This window comes from Channa argus, chromosome 8, assembly GCF_033026475.1.
Source record: "Channa argus isolate prfri chromosome 8, Channa argus male v1.0, whole genome shotgun sequence".
NCBI lineage: Eukaryota > Metazoa > Chordata > Actinopteri > Anabantiformes > Channidae > Channa > Channa argus.
The window spans coordinates 23704836-23732616 of NC_090204.1; the positions used below are offsets into that span (position 1 = coordinate 23704836).

General features: G+C 43.3%; 1 protein-coding gene across 8 annotated transcripts in view; it reads left to right on the plus strand.

The window, feature by feature from the left end:
- patj (PATJ crumbs cell polarity complex component) overlaps positions 1–27781 on the plus strand; it is a 100848-nt gene extending 73067 nt beyond the window's left edge. For 6 of the 8 annotated variants that reach the window (XM_067512164.1, XM_067512166.1, XM_067512163.1 and 3 more), the window contains 19 exons: positions 959–1155; positions 2913–3004; positions 14650–14725; positions 14950–15042; positions 15676–15768; positions 16431–16496; positions 16640–16724; positions 17120–17226; positions 17881–17964; positions 18317–18510; positions 18634–18781; positions 19079–19165; positions 19845–20028; positions 20182–20219; positions 21409–21531; positions 21909–22013; positions 23472–23575; positions 23675–23798; positions 24618–27781. In XM_067512164.1, the coding sequence (XP_067368265.1) occupies positions 959–1155; positions 2913–3004; positions 14650–14725; positions 14950–15042; positions 15676–15768; positions 16431–16496; positions 16640–16724; positions 17120–17226; positions 17881–17964; positions 18317–18510; positions 18634–18781; positions 19079–19165; positions 19845–20028; positions 20182–20219; positions 21409–21531; positions 21909–22013; positions 23472–23575; positions 23675–23798; positions 24618–24764 (2147 nt within the window). In that variant the 3' untranslated portion in view covers positions 24765–27781. Of the gene's footprint in view, positions 1–958; positions 1156–2912; positions 3005–14649; positions 14726–14949; positions 15043–15675; positions 15769–16430; positions 16497–16639; positions 16725–17119; positions 17227–17880; positions 17965–18316; positions 18511–18633; positions 18782–19078; positions 19166–19844; positions 20029–20181; positions 20220–21408; positions 21532–21908; positions 22014–23471; positions 23576–23674; positions 23799–24617 lie in introns of those variants that run through there. The other 2 variants (XM_067512167.1, XM_067512168.1) reach the window with 2 other exon arrangements.

Here is a 27781-nt window from a genome sequence, read left to right on the forward strand (position 1 = left end):
TTCTTTTTGCTCTTCTTCAGCTGTCCTCTTCCTTGATTCATTGATTTGTGTTGTACGACTTAGACCAAAGGAGAAACAAATGACACATTTAGGTTATTTACTGAAAAAACTACTTGAATGAACGAATGACACGATCAAAACGATCTGAACATTAAGCTCACTGTTAAAATCAAATTAGTTTGAAATCTGCAGGTGCAGATACGTCCAGTCCTCCATCTTCTGGGACATAGTCCTAGTACGTTATAGCTGTCCCGCTGTAATGGGGACAGTAAAAATAGCACATGGGACACAGGGATACAGCATATCATTTTAGGGCAAGAACAAAAAGTGCCCTGATAAATAATAAATTATGTTTCTTTAGAACAGAAACTGATTTTTCCCAGGATCTGTTTTAAATGTCCATCAGCGTGTCAGTCAGAAGGTCTGAGTGTATTTCTGCAGTGATAATGATAAAGGATTATCAAAGCATTGATGTGGCCAAAGCTGATGATTTGTAGTTGGATTTACTCAATATCAGAAAGTAGACGTGAGTTTTTTTTAAGTACAATGGTGTGAAAATTGGGGCCGTGGTTGTTAAGTTTGGGTCGGTTCACTTGTTAGAACACTGAGGGGGAAAATTAAATTTTGTTCTGTGTGTCAAATAAACAGTTTACAGACTGACAAACTTCTTTCATCACTCAACACAATTCTCTGAACCGAGTTCTAAACATTTGCTCCACGGTGTCTCCTGCATGGTGAAATTTGGAATCACCACTAAACAAAGTGCACACGTCTTTTGACCCACATCCACTGATTCATGTATCGCAAGTACAAATCTGGTTTCTTCCATATGAAGCAGCTGATTCAGTAACGGAGTTGCTGCTTCCTTCTTTGAGTCAGGAACCATTTTTACCCTAAGCTGGAGGGGGGGGGCCCTCACCCCCCGCCCTGACTCCTTCCCGTCCTCTCTTTGCTGCAGAGCGTTGGTGTGAGCGTTATGGAGACCTGCGGGGGGAGCTGCTGTGCGTGGAGCTGGAGAAGGAGCGGCAGGGCTTGGGGCTCAGTCTGGCGGGAAACAGGGACCGTTCCCGTCTCAGCATCTTCGTGGTGGGACTCCACGCCGGGGGACCGGCCGCTCTAGATGGACGCATTCGTGTGGGAGACGAGCTGCTGGAGGTGAGACCTCTGACAGAGTCTATCACACTTTACACTCACTTTATTGGGTACAGCTGAGCAGCAGCTGGAGGCTGAATCAGTGCAGACGTACTGACAGCTGATGGATCCTCAACTTCCCTCTGGAAACACAGAGTCAGTCATTCCAGTCATTTAATTCTCATCTCCTAATACGTCAGAGTGCTGCTGGTGAAGTTACTGCTCCATTAATTAGATTTTAAGGCTTTTAGAGGACTTCCACTATTTTTCAGGACAGTCTTACGGGGGCCACGGGGTTTTAAATGTTTTACAGCATGATGTTGGTGCAGAACACTGGTGTTATTGTGTCCAGCACTTAATTGAGGAGCTGATGACACCTCTGATGTTTGAAGTTTAAAGTCTCCACGTTTAGCAACAGAACATTTGCTAGTTCTCTAGACAGCAGGAGCAAAGTGTCTCTGTGTCCAGTGAGCTCATGTTTGGATGGAATCTGTAAATCATCACTGACCTCAGTCTGTTTTCGATATTAATTAAATCATCCACCAACTTCCATTATCAGTTTTTTAATTTTTGAAAACATTTTCCACCCACCAGTAATATAACACACTGCTTCATACGTTGTTGTGCAATGGGAGGACGGAGACATGACAATAAAATAAACAAATAAAAGCTTTTGCACTGTTGAGAATGTTTCTTGCCTCTGCAGATCACAGGTGGTAGTTTGCACAGTGGTCAGAAATGTCTTGCAGCTTCGTCCATAAGTATTTGAACAATAAAACATTTTCAACATTTTGACTCTGTACGTCACCACGCAAAATTTGAGATTAAATAATCCACAATTGCCTCATAGGGGGATTGTTTTAATTTTCCTGTATTTCATGTCAAAGTTCATTCGAGTTGTGAATCATCCAGAAGCTTGAAAAAAAAAAAAAAACAGATTTTAATTTACAGTACACTGCATCACATCATCTGCAAAAGCAGAAACCAGTGAATGTGTTTGTGAGAGAGAGAGAGAGAGAGAGAGAGAGGGATTTCTAATTTATTGATATCAATATTAAACCGAGAAACACAGTCTCTCTCCATATGCCTCTCTGGCTCGCTCGCCCCCTCCTTCTCATTACAGCAGTGGCTCCATGAAAAATGAATGTTCAGCCGAGGAAGCCTGGACAATTACCCCTCCCACACACACATTTATGTAGCTGAAAGACACATGAGTGCAAAAAGCCATTAAACGAATGAAGACGAAGCAGAAACACACACTGTTTGGTGTGTGTGGACATGTTTCAGCTCTGTACCGTGGCTGGGACTTCAGACTATTCTTCTGGAGTGTAGAGGAATGAGAGAGTCCAAATCAGTGACCAGTGGAGACATTAGAGAGGTTCCTACTGTATGACAGTGGTGGAGCTTAGACATTTAGGAGTCGGGAGTTGTGTCTGTGGCCTGTCGTGGGCCATAAAGACTAACCCACTTTTTGCAAAGCTCCATAAACTGCAGACTCATCAGTGCTAAACACTAATGCAGAGAACACTGCAGGAAACTAATCAAACATAATCAAAATGTTCATTTCACAGAAGTTCTTTTAATTCCTGATTGCTCCCATGTGTTTCTCTGTTTAATGTTGCAACAGGTGGATCATTTGCATTTATATACAGTTTATAAAGGTGCAGAAAATGTGGCAAACTACAACAACCTATGAATAAAATTAGTATCATTACATTCCCTGCTAATCACAGCAGCGACGTCACACCAGTCTGTTGACCGTATTTCTGTTTTTTTGTTAGGTTAACAACCAGATCCTTTACGGCCGGAGTCACCAGAATGCTTCAGCCATCATTAAGAGCACCGGCTCCAAGGTGAAGCTCATCCTGCTCAGGTAGGACTCCAATGCATGCTGGGAAATGAGAATACGCGTATACGTTAGGCCTGTGAGAGGAGTGGCCACTTAGCCATGCAGTATAGGAGGTGGGAAGGTGGTGAGTGTGGGGGGCTTTTGGTAGCAGTGTCTTTCGGTTCCCCTCTGTTCCCCTCAGGCAGATAATATTGTTCATTTTGTTAAAAAATAAAAAGGTTTGGGTTTATGCCTGAAGTGAATGATATGACCAAAGAGAATTCACATGAGAGAAAAGACTGGAGCAAACTTGTTCCCACGCCACCGAGTCTTCAAGACCGATTCGCTTCACAAAACCTTTAGATGCATTTTCAACCTCCCTCAATGTCCCCGATCGCCTCACGAAACCCACTTTCATTTATCAAATGTGTTCTTTTTAACTGAGCAGTAATGTCTGTCGGGAGCTCTAATCCATAAATGTGGATCTGGCTCCTGGTGCCAGTGAACTTCTGGGTTTTATTTAATCTGCAATCTATAAAACCTCTCAATCTGTACTTCCAGAATATGTTCCTGCTGATCCTTTCTAGTATGATAGTCTGCAGAGACTCTGAACAAAGGTCAGAATAGCTGTCGGTTGAGCTGATCCAGTGTCTCACCTTAAGTCATGAGGCAAACTCTGAATTAGGACATATTTTTTATAGGGTAGAAGGTGAAACAAGAATTCAGACTTTGTTGAACAGTTCATCCAAGGGTTGGCTCATACAGCCTTGGATTGACCAGGTGATATCGTCACTGCATAAAAGATCCCGACAGAAAAGCATCACAGCTGTTACAGAACTAAAGGCTAAAAGCTACTGACTGACTGAATTGAGTTTAACAGTCTTTAACTACGAGAACAAACACAGTCTGACAAAGTCCTTTAATCAAATAGTGCATCTCATTATTTAAGTTCTTGTCCATCCCAGTCTGCTGCATCTTTTGTCATGTGTTTGCAGCTATTTTCTGCCATCAGACGGCAGGCATGTTGGCTCTGTCTGTTAGTTTTCTTCAGAAAGTGTCCAGCTGCTACAGCATCAGGAAATTTGGCTGGAGCTTCTTCTGGAACATGTGGTTTTACCTGATTCATTGTTTTCAACGCTCTGTGATTCATTCCACTCTACCCCAGGCTCTGCTGCTGCTGCTGCTGCTGCTGCTGCTGAAGTGACCTAATTCCTGCATGAGCATCAGTACAGTTTAATTTAATCAAATTCAAAGAATCAGTGAAAATAAAGGCAAGAGGAGTCACAGCGGAAATGAAGTCCAGGCTGGTGTCTGGCACCTCTCTGCTGGCTGAAATGCACACTTGAAGTGGTGTAAACACTTCTCCCGCCTTCAGCGTAGTGTAAAAGACTAAAAACATGGTTGTATCCAGAGAGAAGGAGGCTTCTGAGCAAGTAAAAGTCAAATCACTGTGGAAGAAAAAGGCACAAATCTCCTCAGCTCCTGTTCTGCAGGTCAGCTCCACAGGCTCAGGGACTTTAGGTGATGGCAGCAGGTCAGGCAGCATAACAAATGAAAAGAGTTTCTGTTTAAGAAACACTTCACGTTCTCTTCCCCCTGAACACATCGCTGCCCGTCTGCCTCTACCTGCTTAGAAAATCACTAACACCAGCTCTCGTCCTTCGCTCTTTAACAATCATCTTTATTTCAGCATCACAACATTGATAGTTTTCCTGCAAGTGTCCTGTTTGTGTCTTATTATTCCACAGATATAAATCTGTGGAAGCTTTATTCTAAAGCTAATAGAAATTGGTGTAAATGGATTTAGTTTTGGTTTAGTGGGAGCAGGAGAGGAGCCTTAGTCAGAAAGGTGACCAGGAACCCGATGGTCACTCTGAGTTTCAGGGCTCCTGTGTGGAGATGGGACAAAGTTCCAGTAGGACAACTATAACTGCAGCCCTCCACCCATCTGGGCTTTAGGCAGAGTGGACAGACAGAATCCTCCCTTCAGTCCAAACACATGAAAGCCACACTTGGAGTTTGTAAAAAAAAAAAGCACCTAGGGAACTGTCAGACTGTGAGGAACAAAAGTCTCTGGTCTTATGAAACCAAGACTGAACCTTTTGGCCTCAATTCTAAACATCATGTCTGGAGGAAACTAGGCACTGCTCATCTTCTGCCCCGTACCATCCCTACAGTGCAGCATGGCGGTGGCAGCATCGTGCTCCAAGCACTGGGAGACTGGTTAGGGTTCAGGCAAAGCTGAATGGAGTAAAGTACGGAGCCATTGTCAATGAAAAACTGTTCCACAGTGCTCGGGACCTCCTAGAGTGGTCCAACCAGAGCCCTGTCCCCAGAGCCCTCATCCGACTGTCCCCATCCAACCCTACTGACCTTAAGAGGATTTGCAAAGAAGAATGGCAGAAAATCCCCCAATCCAGGTGTTCAAGGGCCTCGTCATACCCCAAAAGACTCATTGCCCCCAAAGGTGCTTTAACAAAGTAGTAACAGTTCTGAATACTTATGTACATGTGATATATATATATATATTTTTTTTTTTTAATTGACAGATATTTCTAGAAATCTCTTTTCACTCTGTGTGTGTCTAAATATTCTGTGCTCACTACAGCCACGAGACATCACCCAGTTTCATTATGTCTGTATTAGCTCAGTTGTTAGAGCAGTTGTCCATGAACCACAGGGTCAGTGGTTCGACTCCCAGTCCTCCTGGCTACATGTAGTGTCTCTGAGCAAGACAATGAGCCCCAAAGTTGTCCCTAGTGGCTGCTACTGGATTGTAATTTGCTCTGGATAAAACCATCTGCTAAATAACTAATCAGAACTGGTCAATTTCACCGAATGTTGACTCTTCCACTCTGTCTCACTGCTTATGGTCCTGCTAATGGCAACGTGTGCATGTGTGACAACTATGAATATTAAATGTTGGACTTTAAATCAATCGTTGCCATGGTGACAACAAAAGGAGCGTAATGAGTTGTATTGGAAGGACTCACTTTAATTCTTACTGTAACTTTTTAAACTGCTTATTACTGGGAAAAGTAATATTATTTCAATAATTCCTTATGGGTAATGTGTTATAGTCCGACACTGGTGGAGAAGCAAAGCAGAAGGTTCTGTGTTCAGATGATGTGAGGCTCCAGGTTGCAGGTCTGTTTAGTTCTGTCACGTAAAAGCAGCTGCACAGCCACAAAGAACAGACGCAAACAGCTGCATTAACCGTGTGATTACGTCTCAGTCTGTCACCTTCATTCTTCTTTCACTGGAGCCTCTGGACAGCACTGTTTGCTGCACACATACAGGCTTCTCCATCCTAACATCGTTTAGTTTGACTCAGGGCACAGACAGGGACGCTCTGCTACAGACAGCCACTTCCTGGAACTTCAAAGTTCAAATTAAAAGCTGGTGTGTGGTGTAAAGGCTGAATCCCAGGCAGCTGAGACACAGCTCTTTGTTCTGCATCAAACTGTCACAACGCTTGGGTTTTAAGGCGCAGCTGAATGTGGAGCTGATGAAAGGCAACAGGAGGAGGGCGGCACTTTGAGACCGGAGTGGATTCGAAGACGGGGAATCTCTGCAACGAGAGATTAAACTCTCGCAGCCCTCCTCCTCCTCCTCCTCCTCCTCAGCTGCAGAAATGAGATTTCCACTGCAGCTTTGATGCGAGCAGGTGTGGTGTATTTTACCAAGTTCTCATTAAGAGCAAAGCCTGACACATCAGGCCGAGTTAGCCTCTTTGTCAGCTGGGATTGAAACCAGAACTGCTACTCTGCTGCAAAACCCGATGCTGGAGAAGATGATCGTTTTATCTGCAGAGTAAAGAAAACATGAAATCTTTAACCCTTTTCAAGGCAGAGGAACGAAGCGACGTAGAGCAGTGATTCAATAACCTTCACAGAGACACGACACAGGGTGAAAAACTGAGTCTTACATCCACCACAGGATCCTGTGAGAACATGTAGGTTGTCCTATCTGCAGTATAGCAGTTTGATGCAGATCATCTTCATGCATATTGTTGCAGTTGACAACAAAACTGCACAGAGAGTAGAAAACATATTGATCAGGCAGCTGGATTTATTTATTTATATACTTTGTCTTAACCCAGAGCATAGGTTTCTTTTGCTGCTTTGTCAGTGTGCAGGCAGTTTTTGTATGAGATACATGGAAGGAGGGTGAAAATGTCCAAACTAAGATCCCGTGGGACGTCCAGATACTGTACAGACTGACTGACTGGTCATGGCTAACAGAACGTAGTATTGGTTGGACACAGAGAAAAAGGAGGACGTAGCAAGAGATTTGGAAAAGATGTGGAATGTGGAGTGAAGGCAACAGTGGTCGCCGTGGCAATCGAAACACTGGAGGCTGTGACCCCACAAAACTGAGAGAGTGGCTCCAGCAAATTCCAGGATCAACACCTGAGATGTTTGTGTGTGTTTTGTGGATACAAAGGCGTCATAATGTCACTGCACATAGAGATTGTTTATGATAATTGTTGATGGCATCTGGGAAGAAACAGTTTTGTGTCTGGTTGTTTTGGTGCAGAGTGTTGACCAGCGAGGGAAGAATTATGTTTGCAGGCATGAAATAATATCTAAATAAGAAAGTAAGTACATCTGACACTTGTATTTGGGTCAACAGTACTGTAGATACCTGCCGTGTCTGATGCTAAAGAAAACTACTGCATTCACCATGAACGGAAAGAAGAGGAGTGATGCGTCTGGCTGATGTGACAAAAACAGAGGCCTGTGCTACAGATGATCAGAGCTAATCCAGACTCTCGGCTGGCAGGTCATGTTTGATCAGACGGGAAACTGTTTGTTTTAGTGGCCACGTAGTTAGAGTTAGAAACAGGTTTCATGTAAAAATCCTTTTAAGACGTCTGTCTTTTGGTACGTGTTCTTTTCCGTTGGCCTGCTTGACGTCATGCTGAGGCCATTAGATCTGTAGTTGTGCAGATGGCAAAAAAAAAAAAAAAGCTGACAGTAAAAGTATGTCTCTGCGCAGAATTCCAGTCGCTTCACCTAAATTATATGTGCAGAATATTCCCAAAAGCAAAAATAAGAAAAAATAAAGCCACAACTCTAAAGGCTGTTTTGGCTCGACAACACAAAAATTAATGCTTTTTGAGTTATGCCAACGTCTGGTGAAATGAAGTAAAAGCCACAAACCACATTTCATAGAGGGAATTAGCGTTTCTGCTGTAGAAATAAATACATTTTTCTTTACCATCCACTTAATTACCGACATTACTGTATAAACAAATGTTTTTGTGTTGAGTACTCAAATAATTTTTTTTCCATAGAAGAAAAAATATAACCTGCTTTACCTCCTGCTGGCACCAATACAAAGCCTTCTCTAGATTAGTTTTATGTTAAGTGGGTGAAGGAGGGGACTTAAAATCCTGCAAGTCCATTTTATTAAGTTACCACAACTTCAGTTGTATTTGACATCAATGAATCCAGAAATTACACGCGACATATTATCATTTCACCACCACTTGGAAAGTACATTTTCAAATTAAAAAGACTATTTAATGCAGTAAATGAGCATTTTTATCTTGAAACATGGATGGTAACAGTGCTTTCCATAACTCCGTGTTTTAAACTAGCACATTTCTACTGTGTACAGCACGAATTCTCCTATTCAGCCTAGTTCTGTTGAACGATGTCATGCTTTTTCAGGAGCACTTCCACATGTCACGCAACATGTTGTATCAGGGTTGAACTCTGACTGACTGAGCAGGATCAGGGGGATCTTTCCGGTCGCCGATCATCTGTCTCGTCAGGGTGATGCTCCCATCATTCCCTCTGTGTCAGAGTCCTGCAGCTCTTGCAAAGAGTTCGCATCACTGCCCTAAGGTGCCTGCTGCTCTGATTAAACGTGATCAGTGTGTTAGAGCAGGGGGACATCTTGCTGGTGTTCGACCTGCTGACAAAATCTTGTTAAAGCCGTGTCCGTGTGCCTCTGCTGAGTGATTGGTGCCTGGATAAAGGTGCCACAGCAGTGAGCAATGAGGCAACACCATGGAAACACAAACCCCTAACTATCACTTGCCAGCCTGGGTGGATATTCAGCATGTCTGCAGGTCTCAGTGAGGGATAATGCTCCGGAGAAACTGGAATTTTAATGATCTAACAAGGTGCAGGGATTCAGATACAGCACTATTTTGTTAAAGTGGGTTTTTTCCCACTTTAAACTTCATTTAGCTGATAGGTTGGTGAACTTCTTCCATGATGAGATCAGACCCCCCAGTTTTCAGATGTTTGACATGCTTAAACAATTCTGGCAGAACCAGCAGCGACAGGATGCAGGCGTCTTAATTAGACCACCTCTCTAAAGCCAAATATCACAGAGGTTTTATACATAGATCCGCTTAGTTTTACTTTCTCTTTGCACTAAAGAACTTTACATGAAAAATGTCCTGGCTTTTTCTGCCGCCATACGATCTTTACTTTGAAGAGGTGTCTTCTCATATGTCCTCTTTCAGTCTCTAAAAGAAAATAAAATGTTTTGTATTCTTATGCAAGTCTTTTTCTTCCTTGGACCCAAAATAAAGTTAAATGTCTAATTTGCTCCTTTCCCTCCTGATTTAGCCAAATCCTGGTTCTGTGATCAGGACCTTCAGTAAGTCACTTGAACTCTTCTAGGACAAGGATCAAAACACATAAATACACTAAACACAATATATTCAGCCTGATTTCCAGGACTTTAAAAAGTTGAAAATGGGTGGAAGTGTCTCCCCTCAAGGCGAGGAATTTGTATTAAGGGTAGATGTAAATCACCTGCTCAGGTGGTTGGTGGAATGAACCTGTCTGTGCTGCATGACTGAAGTGACACAAAGACCCATAAATCCTGTTTCCTGATGGCCTCACCTTTACCGAGGAGACAAAAACACATTAACAGTAATTGGAACTTGGTCAGTACCTGGGCAAAAACAATTTTGGGAAATGGAGAGAGGGAGGGAGGTCAAACAAAGAGTGAGACTGTGAGGGAGGGGAGGGATTATGGATTTCATTTAGTTTTTTGTGTTTGTGGAACTTGTCAGAAACAGCGGGTTCACACGATGTTATCGATCAGCTCCTGCCTCCTAAAAGTTACATATCTAAAATGCAAACTCAGCAACATTAATAGAATTCGGTGGATTTTGTTCCAATACATTTTTGAAAGGTCGTTTAGGTAAATGCTGAGTGAAGACTCTTCAATTCCAGGGTCCTGCATGTTGTTCACAGTTATCATCAATATAAGCAGTTTGGTTAAGGTGAGAGACAGATCGTGTTTGTTTTCGACGTAAATAGTCTTAAGTTACGTTAAACCTCAGCGCTGTCCACAGCTGTGACTAGAGGCTTTTAAATTCTTTTAAAATAAGCAAAAGCATCCACTTGCACTCAAGGGTGAACTGATTCGTTTTCGGTGGTCAAAGATCAAGGTCATCGTGACCTTGCGTCTGTCCCATTCTGTGAAAGGTCGAAAGGTCTGGAGGGAATTTTATTACATTTGACATACGTCCACTTGGACTCATCGATGAACTGATTAGAATAGCACTTTATTTACATACACTCATCATGGACTTTACCTTTTTTTTGATAGAGGCAGAATAAGAGCAACCTTGGTGCCGGTCCCGAGCCTGGATAGTAATGGGAGGGTTGTGGCAGGAAGGGCATCGGGCATAAAAACTGGTGGAGCTCTGTCGAATTTGTGTTCGCATTTTTAAACACTTGAAGGTCCTTCAGCCCGTTTTATCCATTCCACAACCAGCTTGGATGTGTCCTTGGGGTCATTGTCATTATGTCTATCTGATAGTTTCAGGTTATGCTGAAGACTTCTGAGTTAGTGCAGCAGGTCCACAGCTTCAGAGCATGATGGTGTCAGTACTGCGTTTAAAAGTAGGCTCCGGGTTTTTGGGGGGTTGAATGATTCACCTTTACTCCTCCAAAATACTGCACCTCTGGTCGCTGTGCTCAAACACTGACCATAAACCTTTCATCCAGAAACTGTTTCTTTGCCCGTGTGCTCAGCTCAAAACATTAGTCGAGCATGAAGGTGTGGACTTTGGAGCAGGACCTTGTTGCTTGGCCTTTCACTCCATGGTTTATTAAGTGGTTTATTAGCGTAGACAGTGACGGGGAGCGAGCGTCATCACTAACAGGAAGTCAAGAAGTACTTAACTTTCAGTACTTAATTAATAATCTGAGTGGGTGTATGTTTAGTTTTGTTCTGAAGGTCGAATTTTAAACCTGCAAAGTGTTTCATTTCTGTGGGTTTCCACTAGAATCTTTCTGCATAATAATAAAAAAAGAGTTTAGAGAAATAAAGCCCAGAATTGTGTGTGCAAGTTCTGTAAACCTCAGTCCTTCTCCAAACCTTCACCAGTAGCTCGTTTAGTTTTGTTAGATGTTTAAGCGCAAAAAGAACAATTGTGATGGCAGTGACATGAACACACAAGACATATTTCATGAGGAAGAAATTCTGTTAGTTTTCAGACGAAAATGGACATTTAAGGTGCAGATAAATGATCTAAATCAGGTTCAACATGCACAGTTTTAGAGAATCCAAACATTTACAAACCACATTTCCTGAACTCAGACTGACTCTACAATGTGTCCGAATCCTTTTTCACATTCCTACTGTAGCAGCTGCAGCAGGTTGAGACTAAAAACAGCAGATTTTAATAAAAACACAGTTTGGCCGTGACAGTAATCAGGCTTTACTGAAATGTAATTAAAATCCAAACCTGCAAGATGATACTGCTTCCACTGTCATTCCAGTTTTCATTAAGTGACAGATCCGAGGGCTCAAGGCCGGAGGATTATAGCTGTTTGAATGAATTATTTAAAACAGTAGAAAGAGCAAAAGCACAGAAATGTCCACAACAAACACATTCAGTCAACTGAATCCTGCTGAGTTCTGGTCTTCTTTCGCATTTAAATCCTGTTTCTGTCTCATCGTGTGCTCTCAGGCTTTTATTTTTGACATTTTCAGGAGTTAAAACACAGCTTCTATCTGCTTCTTGTTTTTCTTCCTTCTCCGTCTTTACTCCAGTTTAATGTTTGTATTATAATGGATTTGATGTAAATTGAAGACGAGGAGATAATTGTCAAATCATAGAGGAGGTTTAATCATTGCAGACGGCCTCTTTTGACAGAATGATAGATTATAGTAATTATAGGGTCTTTTGATGGCGAGAATAGCTGGTAATTATTCTCTTTGACAAAGTTTCAGTCCATGATTTCAGTCCATCCTTTTTAGGCGACAGACATTGCACAATGTGTCACAAAATGTTTAGACTATTCTTGTGTCTTCTTTTTGTTCGGAGAATGACCTCGTACTGAAAAACTAGGAAGAACTGGGATGTAGTACTTTGAGTTGCTGCTAAGTGAAATCCTCGTAAGTCCACCGCAAAAAAGCAAAACGCATGACAACGCAAATTCTCAAGTTGCTGCTGCCAAAACAAGTACGTCTTTGACTGAAAAGAACCAAAAGAAAAGAGACGAAAAAAGGACAGATTTAGGGCGAGAGCCTGGATGGAAAGGTCGACACAGGAATATGAAGGTAAAATAATATTTTGTTAAACGTATTTAAAATATTCTTGAGAAACATGAATATGACTGTTAGTCACTAGACCAGCACAGTTTGTATTCAGCTTTACTTTTGTCCTCATCAACGGCTTTAAATCAGCTCTGAACCACAGACTTGTTTCCACCTCCACCTACCTGCAGAGGTTAACGTGGTAGAAGTACACAAAACGCGTATCGTGTATTGTAAGGTTAGTTAGATTAAGACGTGATGATGTCATCAATGGCGTCACACGGCTGCCTTTGAAGTCTCTGCCTTTTAAGTTTGCCCGACCAGTTGTTAAGGAAACAACGTTTTGTTGACTGACGTGGCTTCTAGGTATTGGAGCTACAAGGTAGGAGCTGTTGGTACTACAAGGTACAGGGGGAAGTGGAGTGTGTAGCTGTGGATATGGATAATCTTTGGACCACCGGACACACGTAAGTCTGCCTCTACAAAGCACGAGAAATCGATTGAAATCCATCCATCTCTTGTCTTCACATCCCTTCATTTAGGGTTGTGGGGCTGCTGTCAAGGGGTGTTGTCCACGCTGGACAGGTCTTCTGACTCGTAGTTTGAATAGTTTCAACAAAGTAAATCCAATCTATTGTTTTCCACTGAAGAATTTAGCAAATGACTATTTTTTAAGACTCCTAAACTATTGTTTTAAAATATCTTTATATCATAATATTATAAGTTAAATGTGCCCAAAATGCTAGTTTAACTCTTTAAAAAATCCTAAATATCCTTAATGAGACAATGGTGACTGGTGACCCTTTGTCCCCCTCCCAAACAGGAAACGGCACCCAGTGTCCGATCTGTCCCTACACTGTAGCAGCTCTTCACATCACCCACCCTCAGCCACCACAACAAGCTCTTTGAAACTTTCACAGTGACCTAACAAAAGCAGCAAAGGTCGAGTTACCGTGTGGTGGAGTCCACAAACTTTACATAGTACTTTACACAGCATCGAGGTTTGGTTGACGTTACGTTACAACGCTTGTAATTTCATTTCCAGTTATTAATACACATGTCCAATTAATTAACGACTATTAAACTGTCCCTTCAGCCAGGCAGTGGATGAATATTAATGTGAACAGATAGCTCGACCTGTGTCTCTGTCTTTGGATGTCAAGGAGTCGGCATCATTATTTGTTTGGAAGGTGCCGTTTCCTCCTGATTTGTGTTTGGAAGCTTGTCTGAATCACACGTTTGCTCTGGAAATGTTTAGTGATGCTGTGAAGCTGAAACTGTCAACTGTCCCTCAGAGTCACTCGTCGTTTTCTGGTGTCACGTTTTGACGGACTTGGACTCAGCACAATAAGTGAAAACGGGACGATGATGTCATATCAGATTTTTTTGTTTCTTTCTCTGGCTCGGCTGATGTTATCTGGGAGTTCACCAGATGGCTCCATTTAATGTTGATGCCTCAGATCAAACGAGCCGGGTTCAAACAGCTCCACCCTGGCTGTGAAATGCCCTCATGCTGGATTCGTACCATATGTCGTCATGTAGCAGATGTCGTCGGTGCTCAGCTGCAGGTATTGTCCCCCCCCCACCCCCCCCCCCCCCCCCCCCTTCCTGTCTGTCAGCACACTTTGGGGACGTGTTGTTGGTTTAGTCATTTTCCGCTCCGTCACCCAGGAGGCCCTTCGTCGTTGTCGCTGTCGAGATGCTGATATAATAAAGGAGATTTTTCCCACAATCCCCCTCTCGGCCCTTTAGAGCTGTTTCCATCCGTGTGGCTGATGTTTGACTGTTAGTATGAGTTTAGATCACAGTGATGTTCCCATCAACAGTGTTTAGTGATTCACTGGCTGCTGGGAGGGAGAGAAGCAGGCGAAGGCTGAAATCACATCCTCCTCACTTCAGTGTTAAAAACGTGGTGTGTTGCTGTCGCTTAGACTTAGTCAGAAACTGAGAAGAACCTCAGCGTATTATCACTGAAATGATTCCGAACTGTTGTGTCTTAAAAGCGTTTTAGTTGATTCAAAGACAAAACATTTAAGACAGACATCACAGCTACAAACTCAACAAAAGTGAGAGCTGGACGTGTGACACGCTTTGCTGCAGCGAGCATCAGTTGCCGTCACTGCAGATATCACCTGCGCTGATTAACCCCCTCGTCTCTCTCTCTGTAGAAACGAGGATGCGATAAACCAGCTGGCCGTCCCCCCCTTCCAGTCTCCCTCTCCTCCCCCTGCAGCCAGCCCAGAGGTAACATCACACACACTTCAACACACGTGTAAACCTACATGTATTGTTTATTGGTAAAGTGAGTTTGTTCTTGCAGCAATATAAAAACAATTTAATGTTTTACTCCAAGTTAATCTGCGTATTTGTGTTCATGTGTCTTTATTAGTAGTATTGTAGTTTGTTAGAGCCTCTGCAGATTAATTGTGCTTTAAAGATGCTCTTAAACTCACTTGTGTGTTTCTCAGTGTGTCTCTCCAGCTCCTGTTGGTGTCCCTGCTTCCACAGACGTGCTGCGTCCCCCCGATAGTTTGACACTCCACCCATCGTCGGACACCCTGGTCAGTCTGGAACCTGCTTGATGGTTCAAAATAATCCCAGTTCCAGCTGACGTCCATTTCAAAACTGTTAACTTAGAAATCCGTGTCAGTAGACTTATTGCTGCTGGATGCAGTTACAGACAATCCAAACTTTTATTCGGCAGCTTTTTTACATACTAATGACATTTAAAGTACATCTTTAAATACATGTTCAAGAGTTGAACATCAGAGATAAAAACAGTTGAAACAGTGATAATATTTCCAAAAAGAGAGACGCTGATAACACGGCACAGCAAACACCACACACCAAATTATACTAACAGACTAACAGACGACGACATTAATGGGCATTAAAATAATAATGTATAATGTGGTAACTAACAGACATCTCTCTCTTTAATGCTGGGGGGGTGAGTGTGGGGGGACAATCTGCAACCTCATCACTAGACACCACTAAATCTGAAATCAGGTCCTTTAAAAAGTGAACAGCTGGATGTTTGGATAGAAGCTTTGTTGACTGATGTTGGCTGACTGATCCAAGACTGGTCTGATCCAGACTTTCAGAGCCTCAGTTTCTCTAATAAAAACTCTGCTCAGAATCGATACCGCTCAAGTGAGAACCTTCAGTGGTGTCATTTGTAATCTGTTGAACAGGATGATGTGGACGACGACGCAGAGCAGAACAACAGGAAGAGAAACGGCAACAACGTCCCCAAGAGTGTGCGAGAGGCCGACACCTTCAAAAAGGTACAAAGCTCCCACAGGTCAGTGATCAAGGCCACATGACACTGTCCATCACGGTGTCTGTGACTTAGACGTCGTCACCGTCAACACTCCGTGCAGCTGGCAGACAGCAGACGTCTGGACCCGACTGCACATGAGCCAGAAATGTAAATGTAGCTGCTTGTGTCAGACATCAAAGCTTTGTGATGTCCATTTGGACGTCCTGTTTGATGTGTTGTTCAGTCAAATGCCACAAACAAAGGAGCACTTCTTCTTCTCTCTGCTGCTGCTGTCCACAGATGCCACCATGTTTTTAATGTGTATGTGTGGAAACTGAAACTAAGACTAAGACATTGTTTTCTGTTGCTGCGCTGTCAGAAGGAAGAAAACTGTCTCTGAAACTTCAAACAAACAAGCAAAAGCTAATTAATTTCACTAATGAATTATACATCAGTGTATTATTCACCTCAGACAGTCATTTTATTAAATTATTGAAGAAAATGTAGCAAACATATTTTTTGTGGAATATGTGTTTAAAAGGAAAAACTGTCCTCTGTGATCAGTGAGACAATAAATAGCTTCACCTCCAGTGTTTTGGTTCCAAATATCCCAGAAACCTGCTTCTACTGACTGAATTAGGACACGTCTCCTTGACCCAGTCTGTTGTGTGTTTGTGTGTCCTGCAGAGGATGAAAGGTGCAGAGTCTCCAGAAAGCGAGCTGCAGGCTTCAAGGGCCTCACTGGAGCAGCAGGTAACAACCAAATCACTGAAACTACATCTTGAGAGAAGAGTTTGATCTTTCTGCTGCTTCCCTGAGCTGATCAATAAATTTCATGTGGTCTGTGTGTGTGTGTGTGTGTGTGCGTGCGTGCGTGTGTGTGTGCGTGTGTTTAGTCGTGTAAATCATACTCCAGCTCCAGTAAGCAGACGGCAGCATCTCCTCCTCTGATCAGCCCCGACCTGCAGACCGTCAACAGAGGTACAGACATGTTTGTCTTTCTATCGTTCTGAGGACACTCACCATCACTTAGCATGTATAGATAATATAATATAGAGAAACCAGGCCGTGTCTGTTAAAGTGCTGTCCCATCAAACCTGCCCTCTGGAAAGGTGTGGCCTAGAGCAGATGGCGTGTGCAGGGTTGTGAGCGTGACCTGCAGGAACTAGATGTGTGATAGCAGTAACAGTCCGCAAAGGGCGACGGGAAGCGAATGTGTCTCGTTTCATATACAGCACAGTACATCGTACTCCTCTGAAACGATCAGGAACTGAGCATCTACTGTAGGACTGTTTCTGACAGACTGACATCACTTCAGCATTTTAGGTGTTCCTAATAAACTGACAGTTGAGTGTATACCGTCCTGTCCTCTTCAGACCCTTCTTGCTGTGCAGTGGTTCCTGGTCAGGAGACGATACTGGAGATCTGTAAAGGTCGCTCAGGACTGGGACTCAGTATAGTGGGAGGAAGAGACACACAGCTGGTAAAACACACACACACACACACACACACACACACACACACACACCTTCCATTTATGTGCGTTTAATGTAAATAAGACCCAAACTCTTCGTGACAACAATGTCTCATTCTGTCTCTGGCACACTGTCCAACTTCAGAAGCAAACTGTTTGCAGCTGCTTCACAGTAACACATCAAACGTTTATTAGTTCATGACTTTTTTTTTTTTAAATGTTGGCAAAATTTAAACTTAAAATAATGAAACTTTTATTTTCATGTAGCCAAAGTGAGATTGTGGGTGGATTTTCAGATTTCTAGTTTACCGTTTCACATTTACTTGAAGCTGAGGCAATTTTTCTTATAACCCATCGCAAGGCCCTGAGTAAGCGCGGAAATCTTAAAACAAGAAGAAAAACCGAGGGACGGAACCAAAGAATGTGTGAATGCTGTGTTATATGTTGCATCGTAGTCCCAGACCAACCACAGCTGGTGCAGTGCGTGTGAAACAAAAGCTGTGAAGTGTGTGTGAGTGTGTGTTGTTCAAGAGTTTCTGCTGATAATTAAACAGCAGCTTAGTAACAAATCTCTCTCTCACACACACACACACACACACACACACACTCTGTCCTTCTCACACACACACACTCTCACTCGTTGTGTCCGTGTCACTCCTCCAGGACGCCATCATGATCCATGAGGTTTATGAGGAAGGGGCTGCAGCTAGAGATGGACGGCTGTGGGCAGGAGACCAAATACTCGAGGTACTCGCACGCAGTTCTGTTAACTGTAGCTAAGTACTGCTGTTAAGTACAGTTTATTCCCATTTTGTGTTTATTTTACTTTTACTGCTCCACAGTTCAGTGGAAAATGCTCGACTAATTACTAAGTCCGCTGCTCTGCATGGAGGTGGTGGGGGTGGAAGGGGGGCTTACAAAGCTCAAACCTGAGTACATGCTTACTTTGTACTTTACTACACACTACCAACATCCTGTTTTACTACTCAGCTGGAGCTGTGTACGAAGGTCATGTTGGTGTATGGACAGGGTCTCCCTCTGCTGGACAAAGGCTGATTATACCGTGTGTGTGTGTGTGTTTGTGTTTGTGTTCGTTCAGGTGAACGGTGTTGACCTTCGAGGTGCGTCCCACGAGGAGGCGATTGCCGCCCTGCGTCAGACACCGGCAAAGGTCTGTCTGATGGTGCTGAGGGACGAGGCTCAGTACAGAGACGAGGAGAACCTGGACATGTTTAAGGTGGAGCTACAGAAGAAGAGCGGCAGAGGACTGGGACTCAGCATCGTCGGAAAGAGGTCTGTCTTTAAACACACACAGCAGAACTTCCTGTTGCTGGATGTGAATGGATATGTATATTACAACCGTGTGTGTGTGTATGTGTGTGTGTGTGTGTGTGTGTGTGTGTGTGTGTGTGTCAGAAGTGGCAGTGGTGTGTTTATCTCTGAAGTGGTCCGAGGGGGGGCTGCAGAGCTGGATGGTCGCCTAATGCAGGGTGACCAGATCCTGTCAGTCAACGGAGATGACACAAGGCATGCGTCCCAGGAAACTGTCGCTGCCATTTTAAAGGTCTCTCTCACACACACACACACACACACACACAGGGTCAGAGCTGCTACAGGAACAGTAGCAGTTTTCACCTTTACGCCACCACACTGCCAGCTTTAACTTACAGTTGAGGGAAGAGTTTTAGATCCAGGTTACTTAAATGTAATGTAAGACTTACTGTTGTTACTGTTGTTACTGTTGTTACTGTTGACTAGTTCAGTTACTAATGTAAAATTTCTAAAACATCAGTGGAGAGCATTTGATATTAGCCTGTATTTTATCCGAATAAATGTGTGTGTGTGTGTGTGTGTCCTGCAGTGTGCGCGGGGCCCAGTCGCGTTGGAGCTTGGCCGACTCAAAGCCGCATCCTGGATCTCGTCCAGACACAGCTCACAGGGAAGTCAGGTGTGTGCGTCGAAATTACACACGATCAAATTTTTATGCAGCTGCTAAAACCAGACAAAAGGAGCCTAATTAAACCAATGAGACTAAAACATTTGTTACTCATTAATGCAGACGATGATCCAGTCTAAAGGATTATCAAAGTTCATTTAAAGAGGAAAATAGAGTGGGGTGTTTGAATAAAGGGGTCAACAATCGGTGTGAGTCATTAAAGCTCTGCATTATTTAAAGAAGACAAATCTGCGTCCTCACTATTAAAGAAAAGGTAAACAGTCATTCTGTAAAAGCAGCCATTGTTTGTAAAAAAACTGACAGACTGACTGTCAGTTGATTGCAAATAAATGTCCATAAAAGACATGTGAAGCACCAGGTTTTACTGTATTTGTCATTGGCAGCAGCAACTATTCAGCAAACAGCAACAGAAACAGGAAAATCAGCCTGTTCAAATAGATGCTAATAGATGCTAACATGGCTGATGGGAATCAATCCCTCATAGTCTCATAGATGCACACACGCTACCCTTTCACGTCAGCATGTTGCAAATGTTGTTTTTACAGCAATTTTGAGCAATTACAAAGTTCTGGAGAATTTTTCTATTAAAATGTTGCATGCGGAAGCTTTAAATGTCAGGATCAGAATCAAATCAACTGGAAACGATGTCAACGCTCTCTGTTTGTCTCAGATGAGTCACGTCAGTGGGTGCAGCTCAGGTGTTGTGGCTCCGCCCCTCACACACACTCTAACCTCACCTGAACCCCCCACCGCCGACCCCCTGACGCCCTCCTCCTCTGTGCTCTCGGCCCTCAACAACAACAACAGCATGAAGTCCACCGCTGACGTCACTTCCTCCTCTGCCAACATCACCGGTAAACACACACACAGTAATAATAACTGTGGAGTTTGTACCACACAGAAATCAGCTTTTAATTCTCTTGTTAAACGTTAATTTGCTTGTGTGTGTGTGTGTGTGTGTGTGTGTGTGTGTGTGTGTGTGTGTGTGTGTGTGTGCGCGCGCGTAGGGGCAGATGCTGACATCCGTACTGTGGAGTTCACGAGGGTAAATTCCTCACACACAAGCACACACATCTCAGATTAATCTTCTCCCTAAGTGGACTCAGCTGCTGTGACCTCTGACCTCTGGAGCTGATGATGTCAGCTACAATAAAGTTAATACAGAAAGCAGCTGAATCCACCTTGTAGTTATTCACATTTACATGTTTTTCTGCCAGAAACTGAACGAGCATGAGAAGTGATCCAAGCTAAAGTTCCAGTAATGTGGACTAACGATGAACACATCATTCAAACAGTCACAGTGTAATTCGGGGGAGGGGTTGTATGTGAAACCCTTCAACAGACAGTGAGATAAGACTGGACAATGTTGGGTTAGAGAAACTTTGACTTATAAAAATGCTCAAACCAGTAAAGGAACCTGCTGATGGCATAAGAGGTGAAGAGAGTTTAGACATCCATCACTTGAGGTAAATTAGAGCTCGTTAATGTTTCTGTTCTAAAACACACGTGGACGAAATGGAGGAAACTCCCAGTAAATTTAGCACAATGCTACAGGGAAATGGTTCCGAAAGAACACGCAGCTTTATGTATGATGCAAAAAACACATCATCCCACAGTGAAGCTTTGGGGCTTTGGTGCCTCAGGACATGGACATTGTGGAAGAAAAATGAATGAAGTTTATCCATATGAGGTACAGGACGGTGACGGGGCATCTGTCCTCCACATGGTTTCTGCAGCAGGACAATGACCCCAGACACTGAAAAAAAGCCTCTTTTCGAGTCAGAAAGTAGAACTGAACCCAGCAGAGAAGCTGTGGGTGAGCTCTGAGATGCTGACGTCAGTTCTGTGAAGAAATGTTGTGCAGGTCTGATCCGCAGCAACAGGAGCTTCCATGCAACTCACTTTGTTGTAAATTGGCGCTAAATAAATAAAGTTGAATTGAATGTGAGGTTTCATGTGTGTTTTCAATAAACACATGGAGCATGACATTTTGAGATCAATGCAGAAAACCACGTCACTGTACAACGGGATATTAATATACAAGATTGTTTAAAATAAACTTGCACATTAAGAGAGAATTTCATTATCTAACTAGTGGGATCATCTAACGATCATGAGATTATGATCCTGATGAACCATCAGCTGGGTTATTTACTGGGACTCTGTTTCTGTCCATCTCCGTCCTCTTACTTTGCTTTGTCTTCCTTATTCGCTCCTTGTCCCTCCCCTCTTAGGGCGTCACTGACTCCCTTGGGGTGAGTATAGCGGGGGGGAAGGGCAGCCCACTGGGCGACATCCCCATCTTCATCGCCATGATTCAGGCCAATGGAGTTGCCGCCAAGACGCACCGGCTCAAGGTAACCTGAGAAACACCGTGTTAGATTCAGGGGTCTGGGCAGTTCGTAGGTTTTTTATGTAAACAGAAGTACAAATACCATGAGCAATGTTAGAAACCTGCTTTCACAGGTGTTTGCTCAGGTGTGTTTAATCACCTGCTTAATGTTGGTTCTGTATACAGTTAGAGCTCTCAGCTCTCAGCTCTCGGCCGTAGCTCTAAGGCAAACCCCAAATACCTGAAGGGCCCCTGATGATTTCTTTGGTTCAAGTAACTTCAAGTTACCCAGTTACAGTACAACTGTAGTCCTCAAATAAATGTAATGAAGTAAGAAGTAAAATATTCCAATAGTTTGTGTCTGTTGTTGAACTGTGTGTGTGTGTGTTTGTGTGTGTTCAGGTGGGGGACAGAATCGTCAGTATTAACGGTCAGTCTGTGGACGGTCTGTCCCACAGCGAGGTAGTGACCATTCTAAAAAACAGCTACGGGAACATCAGCTTGCAGGTAACACACACACACACACACACACACACACCTTTGTCTTTCTATAGTTGTGAGGACAATCCCTGATGTTCCCTGGTCTCGATTCATAATTTCCATTATTGGTGCTGCATGTCCACCAGCCCTGACCCCCTGCAGTGAAAAGCAGTAACAGAGGCTCATCAGCACCACAGAATCATCATGTGGACTGGATGAAGCTTAGTATTTCCTTGCCTTCTTGTATGACGCTGATGCTGCAGCTGCTGAGTAGTTCTACTACATATACTCAGCTCTTCATCTGCTGTAACATGTTTGATTAGGCCTTATATGATGTTTATTTAACACAGCTGCTTTCTGCTGTTGTGTTGTGTGCGAATGTGTAATTACTGTTTTCAGCGAACAGCTGGAACGTGCAGCCTCATCTCATGAACACCAACGGTGTTTATTGTACCTTAAGTACTTAAGTATTTGGCATAGAATATATACTAGTACACATGTCCTTGGCCACGGAGTCCTAAGTTGCCCCTGGTCTGTGCTTGTCAGTGGCTTTACATAAAAGCATGAAATAGGTTGATGAGCACCTGGACTACGATGGGCAGCAGCTGGACCCTCCTGATTCTGTGAAGGAGCTAAATTCAGACTTGAGTAAAATACATGACACATCATAGATTAAGTGAACAGTGATGTTTAAGTGTAATTGCCATAAATTAGTGTCCACCTGTAGTTTCATGATGTGAGATTTATCTGTTTAGATTGTTTACAGCTTATTAATAACGTCAAATATTCTCATTGTCTCTGCACCTCAGTTCAGTGTTACTGCTGAACACACCTTCCCCTGTGTGTGTTATCAGTGTAGTCCAGCCAACTGTCTGTTGCATGCTGGGAGTGTGAGAGCAGCAGGCAGGGACAGACCTTTATGCTAATAAAGTTCTTATCAGCCTGCAGCAAATCCAGTGTCTGACTGAGATAACGGTTTATATTTGGCCGTTCAGCTTTGTGCCGTGTCTGCTCAGGTTTGAGCCTTTAGTTCAGTAAGTTTAAAACCACTTCAACACTAAGTAATGTTTCTTTCTCTGCAGTTTGAACAACATCAAGTTTCCTTACGTTATTTCCGATCTGCTTTGTGGCTCACGCTCACATTCATGTAGTTTAATTAGGTCCCACGTCTCGGCATGTATCACCTGTTGTCATCAGTGTCTGCTCCTCACAGCCTGTAAAAAAATAAAAAACACATGGAGGAGAGCATTAACACAGACGGGGGTTAATGCGGAGACCAGGACGTCAACATTTGTTAGACATTTATGGAGGAACATATTGTAACTGAGCAGTTTCTGAAAGAGTTAATTTGACCGTTATTATTCACGTGCAACATCTGGAAAAAAATCCAAACAAAATAAGTGAACTGAAATCCAGTAAAGTGGCCAACACTTAATGTGTGTGTGTGTGTGTGTGTGTGTGTGTGTGTGTGTGTGTGTGTGTCAGGTGGTCGCAGACACCAACATCAGCGCTATCGCCACTCAGGTAGAGAGTTTATCCAGCAGCTGCAGTGTGTCAGCCAACACGGACACACACACAGCAGAGGCAGAGTGAGTACAGATACTCACACTAACACAGATGCACTGTGTGTAAAGACAGATGTTACTCTGATCACCCACCACCCTCCTCCTCCTCCTCCTCGTCCTCAGGGGTCCGAAGCCCCACAGCATCAGTCTGGAGAAAGGCCTGGAGGGACTCGGCTTCAGCATTGTCGGGGGCTTCGGTAGTCCCCACGGAGACCTGCCAATCTACGTCAAGACCGTCTTCAGCAAGGTCAGCACCTGTCGGCCCGTCTCTCTCTCTGTATCCGTCTGTCTGTGTCTTGGCTGACGCTGTACAAGTCAATTTAGAAAATAGCGAAGACCGTGAGGCTGAAACTCCTGGGTGTAACAAATGTAACAAACGAGTCAATGCAGAGGAAAACAGCAGCAAAGTCCTGGCTCAAATTAGAGTAAACATAATGAATTATGGCTCAGTTGGTAGAGTGGCTGCCTACCAACCATAGGGTCGGAGGTTCAAGCCCCACCTGAGCAGGACACTGAAACCCCGACAGCCCAGCCGCGCAGTACCAAGCCCGGTAAAAATTGGGGAGGGTGACGTCAGCAAGGGCATCCGGCCTACAATCTGAGCCAAATAAACCCTGAACTCACAGGATAACACGAAAGGACACGAAATAAAAAACTAAATCGTGAATTATGGAGATAAAGCAGGAAATTGAGAGTGTGTGTTCTACTATCAAGAACCACAGCAATGTGCAACACTTAGTCCTGTGAAAGTCAACCAGTAGCACGTTCTCTGCAGTAAATCTGAATTCGACTGGGTTTTATTGATAAAAGTTATCCAAATATTCTTCATGCTTCAGAGTGTGTGGGCCCATAGAGCATGTGCAGCAGCATCCATCCCCAGTCGCACCTCTTGGCTCCCTGCATGAATGGGGATCAAATCCACGACTTTACAAATGGTAGTGGATGAAATGGTTGCAATTGTCATGGTTGGGTTTTTGTCACGGATTGCTGAATGGTTCAGGACAAGTCGTCGCTGGTCCACTGGGGCCTTAATGTAAAGTGCTGTGCGTCGGGTTGTGTGTTTCAGGGTGCAGCTGCGGTGGACGGGCGACTGAAACGAGGCGACCAGATCCTAAAGGTGAACGGGGAAAGTCTACAGGGAGCAACCCATGAGCAGGCAGTCGCCATCCTGAAGAAACAGAAAGGAACTGTCACACTGGACATCCTGTCATAACACACACACACACACACAGATACCAATCAGTCGCACACACACAGATGCTCCTGCTGTGGTGTGTTCAGGTACATTGACTGTTGGACATAACGTCATTGTAGATCAAGAGCTTTGAACTTCCCGATGTGCAAAAAACAAGAAGAAACAGGAGCATATGATGCAGACACATACACACATTTGTGCTTCTGGCTTTGGGAGGACCCTTGTTGACGTAATGCAGTCCTAAACCCTAATCTAATCTAAACCCTAAAACCGAGTCTTAACCCCTACACCTTCCAAAATAAACCTCAATTTGGTCCCCACAAAGATAATATACCACACACACTTGCTGTGGGCAGACTGGTGGGAAACCAGTAGCTACACACTGATCTTTGGTTGGCAGCAGCATGGAAGATGTTTCACTGCTTTTTACATCCAACAGAGTTTCTCAACCTTGGGTTCAGGGGCACAGCTGGGGTCATGTGATATGCAGACGGGATCATGGGAGATTTTGGAAGTTTGCAATTTGTTTGAGTCAAATTATGTTGATCTTGGTTGCTCGGCTTGTGATACCCCCACAAATGTGAAAAACATTTCCATTAAATTTGCAGTTTATATTCCTGCCAAGTCCCGGCTACATGTCGAAGTGTCTCTGGGCAAGACACTGAACCCCTAACAGCCCGTTCCCCTCCCCAGCTGTGCAGTCCCGGTCCAAGCCTGGTAGAAATTGCGGTGGGTTGCGTCAGGAAGGACATCCGACGTAAAAACTGTGCTGAATCACCATGCGGACGATGATCCGCTGTGGCGACACTGAACTCACGGGATAAGCCGAAAGGTCAAAGTAGATAAATAAAATTATATTGTGATATAATTTTTAAAGGAAGGTCCCCAAAAGCTTCAAAATAAGCCGAGATGTTTAACTGGCCTCAAATGTAAAGTCGTAAAGTTAAAGTTAGAGGACTCGTCATCCAACAGATATTTTACAGCGTGAGGCTGTAAATCTGTAGCTGGAAACGGTTCAGAAACTCTGTTGGTGGATTTGATACCAAGTGAGAATATGGATACCTGGTCGTATCTGTTGAAAATTACAGATTCAAACAACTGTGTTGAAAATTGGTTCAAAGTCTACAAAAAAAAACGATTTTTGCAACTTCCTTGTTACTTCGACGCACCTGAACCTGTCGTCATACAACGACAAACCACACTTCTGTAGTAAAACCCATCAGAGGCCAGTTAGCTACTCTCGAAGTATTTTAGACTCCGCAAAGCAATGAAGAGACACTGGAGAAAAGACCGGCGTGAAAAATATGCTCGTTTTAACGTTATCGGTAGTAAGAAGCATCGCTACTCAAGTGGGAAGGCAACAAACCAAAAAACTCAGACGGTCACGGCAAAGGAAATCGTCGGCTGTAGGCAGCTGCCATTAGCCGTGCTAACAGTGCTAGCAGCTAATGTCAGAGCACAATAGCTGAAAACTGGCAGGAACTGAAGTTATAAGCTAACATTATACACAAAGTCATGTGTGTTTAGTCTGTAACATGTTGGGGTCATGATACCGTAACACATCTGCAGCTACATCATATAATGAGGTGAGTTACCGCAGCATAGTAAGAAACATTTGCTTTAAATCCTTCTTAAATGAGCCTACTAACAGTGTTGTAGAATATTCTATTTCATAATGGTATTTATGATTCTAGAGCTGGTTGAAAGTACTTTATATAACGTGTACTTTGACTGGAAGCTAAATTAAAATTGACACCTGTTGAACTGAATTGATTTGGCTCGGGCCTGAAGCTAAGTGTTAGCTTAGCATCTCCACTGTCCAAAAGACCGGGCAGGTGGTGTTAAGGTGGAGATGTTCGAATCCGTCGTCCTGTCCCTCATCAACACAAGCTGCCATCAGAACCAGCACAGCTGTTACTACTAAGATCACATTTGTGTGAAGTCCGTCCCGTTTAGAAAAAGTGCCATCACTGGGAAAAACTGGGTGGATTTCTGTTTTCTTTTGATGTTGAGGATGAAAAAACGTTTCTCCCAGAAATGAATAAATATGTGATGTATAAAGGAAAATGATATAAATAAATCAGTAGAGATGACTCTCAGGACTTGGTGGCCCTGTCGCCCCTGGCAACAGATAGTGTCTTCCACATGACCCTGTATCATAGAGAGAAAGCATAAAAACTAATATCTAGAACACAGAAATAAATAAAAGCAACACACTGACATTTTGTGAAACCCTCTTGTGCCGTCGGTTGAAATTCTGTGGCACGTTTAGCACAAAGACTGAAATCCGAGGGAAACAAAACAAAAAGCACCTTCCAACATCTCCAACTCTGACTTATATGTTTAATGCTGCTGATTAACAAGTCAGACGTCCGTCCTGTAGTCAGCAGGTCCCCAGAGGGTCCAGCTTGTCTACAAAAGCTTCAAAAGTCTGTCTTATGCAGGGAAAAGCGGATTACGTGTAACTGCAGACGCCATGTCTACGGATTCCTGCTCCGGAAGCTGAAGGCTGAAGAGAGATTGGAAGCCATCTTTCTTTCTCTTGACTTAAACATTTAGTCCCAGATGTTGACAGCTAACCTACACAGGGTTGAGACTGGACTCAGGATTTACCAAGATGTCAGTCTGTTGCTTTCACTCCTGATTTTTCCATAGTGTAGGTGTTAGCACAGTTTTGCTAACATGTAGCATGATACCACAGTAGTCTGTTACGCTTTTTAGGTTTCTAATTGAAGTAATTAGCAGCACGGATAAATTCGTTTTTGTTCCGAGAACCTGTACTTACACATATCAGTCAAGTGGAAAATGTGTTTTTTATATCACGATAGCATCTTAAATTTTGGTACTTTATATGTAGATGAACTGTAATTTATTTTTTGATCTTACTGGAAATTAACTGTATTTTATGTTGTAATTATTATTATTATGATATGCTTTGCCAATATTTGGAAGTCTTGTCTAACAGGAAGTCTGAATTACAATTTATCCCATTGCATTTAGAGTCAAAAGTAAAAACCAGCTGGGGTTACGCTTTA